Source organism: Callorhinus ursinus, unplaced genomic scaffold, assembly GCF_003265705.2.
Source record: "Callorhinus ursinus isolate GAN/ISIS: 27379988/994484 unplaced genomic scaffold, GSC_fseal_2.0 scaffold6, whole genome shotgun sequence".
NCBI lineage: Eukaryota > Metazoa > Chordata > Mammalia > Carnivora > Otariidae > Callorhinus > Callorhinus ursinus.
Window position 1 is genome coordinate 36,075,128 of NW_027397068.1, and position 6,738 is coordinate 36,081,865.

Below are 6,738 nucleotides of genomic sequence, written 5' to 3' on the forward strand. Positions count from 1 at the left end.
CAAAATGAGTTCACAAAGAGAAAATGTTCCCACCCAAAGTCAGCTTTTACGAAGCATTTGATATAGAGATTATTTCACATAAGCCATCGTCCTGACCCTCAAAGATCTTACCTTCTAGAGGTAAAGAGCTGTGGCAACCATTAATTATAGTACAACGTAACCAATTTAACAGTCCAAGTGAGTTAAAGGTGTTGACAGCCTCTGCCTATAGAGAGGAGAGATAAATGGGGTGAGGACAGCCTTCAGAGATGGTGATGTAAGTGGTATCTTGAAAGACGAGTGGGTGTGTGATACTGTAGACAACGGGGCAGAGAAGGCATTATACACAAAAGCCTATGTTAAAGTAGCAACGCCTCGCAAGAGCAAGGCCTATTTAGACAACTGCACAGAGACCAGTTTTATTGAGAGGCAAAAGCAGCCACGAAGGGGTGACAAGGGGTGAGGACAGACGCACTGGGTGGGCAATGATCACCATGCTAGAGTCTGAATGTTAGCCAATGAGTAAAAAGGGAAGTATAAAAAGAAGAGCGACCAGAATCAGAGTTGCCCCTTTTTTGATATGAACTGTTCAAATGAAACGTTTTAGAATAATGTTGACAATGAAAGGATGGTTTGGAGCAGGTAAGAAGCAACTAGGAGACTATGTTAGGAATATGCAAGAAAGGATAAGGACCTTAACTATGCACAATCTCCTAAACTCATTTCATTATCTTTCCTGCCAGACCTGTTCCTTCTCCTGGATTCCTTACTTCTGTAAATGGTCTAAGTCTCCTAGGGCTATCATACCAAATAACCACAAAGTTGGTGGCTTAAAAGAACAAATATATATTCTCTTACAATTCAGGATGCCAGGAGCTCAAAATCAAGGATCGGTTCCTTCTGGATACCCTGAAGGAGAAACTGTACCATGCCTGTCTCCCAGTGTTTGGTGGTCGACAGCAATCCTTGGCATTTCTCAGCTTGCTGACATGTCATCCCAATCTCAGATTCTTTCTGCAGACAGCATTCTTCTCAGTGTCTCTGTGTGTCCTGAGTGTCTCTTATCAGGACAATCTCATTGGATTTAGGGTCCAGTCTAAGCTGCTATGATCTTATCTCCACCCTTATACGAAATACATCTGCAAAGACTCTATTTCCAAATAAGGTCACATTCTGAGGTTCTGGGTAGACATGAATTTTGGGGGAGACTATTAAATAGCTATCAACTAATGCATTTATCAAACAGAACTGTGGTGGCATCCAACCTGTGCTCCTCACCCTCTGCACGTACATAATTATCAAATCCTGTTTCTACTTCTTTAATGGAAGATTATCTCCTTTTCTTCATCCTCATTACCATTTTCATTTCAGTAACACTCTTGCCTACATAGCAAACCCCTTGCTACAGCACTGGATCATTACTGTCATCACTGTGCCTGTTACTAACCATGTAAGCACTGTCGGAGCAAGTCACACAACAGGGCAGACATGTTGTACCATGAATTTATGATAACTAGCTCCAAGGAAGTCCCCAACCTTGCCTGGCAGTCCTTCTATTTCTCTGGCCAGCTGGCTCTCCCACTCTTCCCTAACTATTTCAAAACTTTTTACTCTCTCCAAGCTCTTATTACTCTCACCCACTTTCAGCAGTTGTCCCAGGCTCCAATTTTACAGAGAATAAAGAAACCATCAGACAAAAACTCTCAACCTCCCACCTTCTGCTCTCACTGTTTTCCCCTCCCTCAACACGGTCTCCCTCTGCCTCAAAGTACAACAGCTGTCCTTTCAACATAAGGCCGTTCTCCCTACATGTATCTTGGATCTCCTCTTCGTTCAGAAACCTTACGAATACTAATTATCCCTCTCTTTCGCTAGAATATTCAGCTTTCCTCTCAACTAGATGCATCTCATTGGCTTATAAGTATGTTTAATTTTTATAACAATACCTCCCTGGAAACCCATACTCTTCCTTCCTGCTACCTATCCACCCACATTTACTCTTTCTGCCTGCTTTTCTCTCCACCTCCTGCTACCTCCCACCAAGCAAGCATAAATGTGTGTTTTGGAGAACCTGGTTTCTCTAGCTCTGGAGCCTTGGGCCCCTTACTTAATCCTGAGTAAAACGGAAATAATAATACTAAACCTATCACAAAGAACTATCATGAGAATTAGATGAATCAATATATGCAAAACACACAGAGTCTGGCCATTAGTAACTGATCAATAAGGTTAGCAATACAGTTATTTTTAGTAATAACTCACATCTATCTACTTATCCAGCCAACTGACATTTGGAGTCATCCTAAATTCCCTCAACCCTCCATTCCAATCCATTTCTAGGCTGTTTATTTTCACCTCTCAAGCGTCTCCTGTTCTGAACACTTACCTCCATCTCACTACCCACCCTGCACCATCCTACCCTCACTAACCTCTCATATGGATCAGAATAAGGACCTCCTAAATGATTTCCTGCGTTCATTCTGTGCACTATCCCAAACTCTCTCCTTACCCTAGCTTGAGTGAGCTAATCTAATCTCATACCTGAGGTTACCATCTAGTTTAAAACATTTCCCACTGCTATGATACAGCCCCCCCAAATCTACTGCATGGCCAATAAAATCAAGTAGATATGGTTCCTACCCACCTGTTCAAACTTATTTTGCATCTCATTTCTTAGGCCCTTTGCTCTTGTAACACATACCAACTTTTTTTCAGTTCTTCAAGTGCATTATGCACTTGCCCTTCACAGGTGCGTTCCATAATCTGTTCTCTCTACTGGAATACTGAATCATATTCCTATTTCTTGTGGCCTAATTAATTCCTACTTATCCTTTACGTCTTAACTCAATGGTCACTTACAAAAGGAGCCTTCCTGATCCCCCAGAACAGGCTCTCATTATTCTAGGTACCTTTCATAATACTCATCAAAGTTGGAATTTCACACTTAGGTGATAATTATTCCAATTAACTATCCAATAGAATCCAAGCTTTGTAACAGAAATGACTGTGTCCATTTTTGCTCTCCATTGTATCCCAAATATCCAATACAGCACCTGGCACCATAATTAGTGCTCAATAAATACCTACTGAATCAATATTAGCCTTCAAGTTCAATGCTACAAAATGGCCTCACTGCTTGTTTAAAAACAGGACAGCTTTAAAGCAGTAAAAGAATAGTACGTCATTAGATCATTATAAACATGTCTCTAGACCAAAGTTAAAAGTTTCTCCACTGATGGCTGTACATCGCTTTAAAAAGATATACTGATTCAGCAATTGTTGACAGAAAGGAGGATGTGACAGACGTATTGTTTTGCTGTTATTTTAAAGAAGGGGTATAGAGGTAGAAAACTGCATTTCCAGGTAGAGAGATGGGTTTTTATAAAGTACTGGTTCTCAATCTTTGTTCTACTCCAACACACTAATACTATTATTACTAGTACGCTTACTACTGTCCCAGTCAGTACCTGTGACTCCAGCACAGCTGTCACCAAGTAGCTTACCAAAGCAGGGATTCTCAAGCAGGTGGGGAGGGTAAGTAAGAGAGATGTGAGTAATTTGAAATGGCACTACCTCAATATATTCTGATATTCTTTGCCCTCCCCTTCCCCTTATAAATAGTCCTCTCCCCAAATATAACTTATGGCAAGCAGGAGTCACATAGATGTCATTTATATTTTATTTTAAAATGTAACCTATGATTTTTTTGCAGCTAAAATTGTTCTAACTACCATGTTAATGTTAAACATGGTGTTACCTAAAGACACAATAACTGGGCAGAAGAAGGAGCAATCTGCAAAGATACTCAAGGCCAATTTAAATATGAGTTAGCCATACTGGAGGTATCTGTGTTTTGATTATAAAAATATTTTATTATGGTAATATGGTTTAAGGTATTAATCTCTAAAACCACTGATATTCAGTGCACACCTGTTATATCAAACCACAAATGGTCTCAAATGTTGTATCTTAATGTCCATGTCCTTAAAACAATAGAACTAATTCAATCCACTTATTAAGAAATAAAACAGGGCTAGAAAGTATGAAAATCTTTTCTAAGACTTCAAGATCTCAGGGACTGATACCAGTATATGAAGCAACCTCTGAAATTCTGCAAATAATCCAACAGCAGATCTACCTCGAAAGGCACTACTGACAATGAACCTCTCTCCTCAGCAGTACAGAACCAATTCCACGAAGACCGTAACACCTGCTAAATGTAGAAAGATTAACCCCACAAACAGATAAGTCAAATGTAAGTGAAAAAACACAAAAACAAAATGTCCCCTCCCCATTTTCTAAGATCTTTTAAGTCAAGGGTTTTGAGCATGTTGAAGAAACATGCTCACATCATGACAGGCTAGCATTTCTTATTTTGAGAAATAACTCCACCTCCTAAGCCAGGATGTGGAGTCAGAATATGTAATTACAATTTCTGAGAAAAAGAATATACATAATTTATTACAGCTCTGAATACTCATCTAAAATAAAGATGAAAAAGACAGAGCACTACCTCCTACTCACAGAATAATCATTTCTCCAAAATTTGAATTTATATCTGACATCAAAATATCATTGTTGAAAGTATCCTTTGGTCACTTAAAAAAATCAGGTAGATAGTGTTTCATTTTTAAAAAAGCTGTTTATCCTCAGTAGATACTTGCAGTTGTAAATGATATGAAAGTTCTCATGTGGCAAAAGCTACTTTTGCTCTCTTATTTAAAGCTAAAGTACTATTTCTGAAAACCCTTAAAGGCATTTTCACCACCTGAAAAATAAACTATCTTCTAGAAATAACTACTAATCAAGAAATCAAGAAACATTTTCATACACATAGAAGAAGTGATTAGCTTCCTATCAGCACCTCCATCCCAACCTTTTCAAAAAGGATGGAAGAAATGAACAGTTCTTTCAACAAAATCTCTGATTTGCATCTATGCTGATCACAGATGAATTATACCTTTTTCATGGCTAAATGACAGGGAAGAGAGAGAATGCTAACCACTAATCATAGAGAGGATATATATCTGATATTCATATTGATTTGAATCCACTGGGTACTCTCAATCATTATAACCGATAGCAATGATGACTTCTTAGGAAACCTAATGTTCAAAGAGCTTTGCACATTACTGATTATTCTACTTTTATCTACTTTAAGACGAAAGATTCATTCTCTTAAATTATCTAGTTAGCAAATGCTCTCTTTATGTAGTAATATTCATCTCCCATGTTTCCAAATACTGTAATAATGCATTAATTTAATTTCCTGCACAGTGTGGTAGGTGTTTTTTTTTTCTTTTTTGGAACCACCACCACTCCACCCACACCCACAACCACAACCAAGATTAGAGACTAAAGCAAATGACCATTCTTCCACACACTTTCACAAATAAATCCAGACTTTGGGAAATAGGGTAAAGAACAAACAAAACCTCAATGTTACAAGTCATTTGAAAAATTGTATAGAGTATTCTGGTGGTATCTGCCTGTAATTTAAAGACCAACTGTAAATTGAGAAGAACACTGATACTATTCTGTTTTATTCCACTAAGTTTTCCTAAGAGCTCTGATAGAATTCCCCTAAATTGTTCATGCATGCAAGGAATAGTATGTCTGTGTGCAATAACAGACGTTGATCTGAAATAGTTAAAAACAATCAACACTCATCAGTCTGGTGATACACAAACCTAGTTTATCAATGTGAAAATCCATATAAGAACTCACATGTTGCAAGGTGGGCTAAGATAGTCTTAGGATAGAGAATCTTTGAGCTCAAGTCTTTGGTTTGTTAATGTTAGATGTACAGTGGGCTGGTATAATCATTTCCTGTTTCCTCCTCATAGAGATACTAGGAAGGTGGGTGACAGGACCCCAGGACACCCACAGGTCGATCTACACCCCTTTTTCTACAACCTCACCTCACTCCTTTCCTTTACACATATATACACACGCACTCCCCTGTCACATTTGAAGCCCTGGTGCCCCAGTGGGTAGTTTTCTAGGGTCTTTTCACCGGTGCGTTAAATGGGCTCTGATGACTGGGGTTGAATGCCACCTTCTCGAAGGGCCCACAGCTCACCTCTAGCTTGTGGTTGATTTGGGACACAGTCTGGGCTTTATGGCAAAGCTGCGCAAAGCAGGAACTCAAGCTGGTCATCTTCTGTCTCCCCTCATAAGTGATGTCCGCCTGGTCCGGATCGATCTCACCCAGGAGCAGATCCACATCCACGAAGGCCTTGTCGAACTCCTTCTCTAGCACCTCCAGCCATCGGAACATGGATACCCCGCCGGGGGAGACCCCTACGGCGCAGGAGGCGCCCCCTGGGCCCCCTCCGGCTCCTGCCGGGCACGGGCCGCCCGCCGACATGGCGCCGTCTAGGGCCTCCCCTGACTGCTACTGACCCCCGCCGCCCGCCCACCCCGCGCGAGAGGAACTGCTGGGACTGCGGGGACCCCCGCGCACGCACGCTCCGTCGGTCCCTTCCCTTCCCCTCGCGCGGCTAACGCCGGCAACGCAGCCCCGGACTGGCAAGAGCAGTGAAGCCAAGGCGGCGGCGGTGGCACACGGAAGAATCGGGCCGTCCCACCTCCCGGCCCGCCCCCGCTGCGCATGCGTAGCGAAGACTTAGGCGGACGCAGCCTGGAGGGATGAAATGGGCGGGGCTAGGATGCTACCTTGGCCTATGAAAAGCCTCTGCTTGGGACCGGCCCGTCAGTGGCCATATTGACAACTGGCAAAGTCCAGCTTGAATCCCC

At 41.5% G+C, this 6,738-nt stretch overlaps 1 protein-coding gene across 3 annotated transcripts in view; it reads right to left on the minus strand.

The window, feature by feature from the left end:
- The window catches only part of GOPC (golgi associated PDZ and coiled-coil motif containing), a 43,531-nt gene extending 36,941 nt beyond the window's left edge, over positions 1 to 6,590 (minus strand). For 2 of the 3 annotated variants that reach the window (XR_012378544.1, XM_025864780.2), the window contains exon 1: positions 6,062 to 6,590. Coding sequence is in view for 2 of the 3 variants with exons in the window: in XM_025864780.2 (XP_025720565.1) it covers positions 6,062 to 6,349 (288 nt within the window). In the remaining variant the exon portion in view is untranslated. The remainder of the gene's footprint in view (positions 1 to 6,061) is intronic. The other variant, XM_025864791.2, reaches the window with a different exon arrangement.
- Between the last annotated feature and the right edge of the window lie 148 nt (positions 6,591 to 6,738).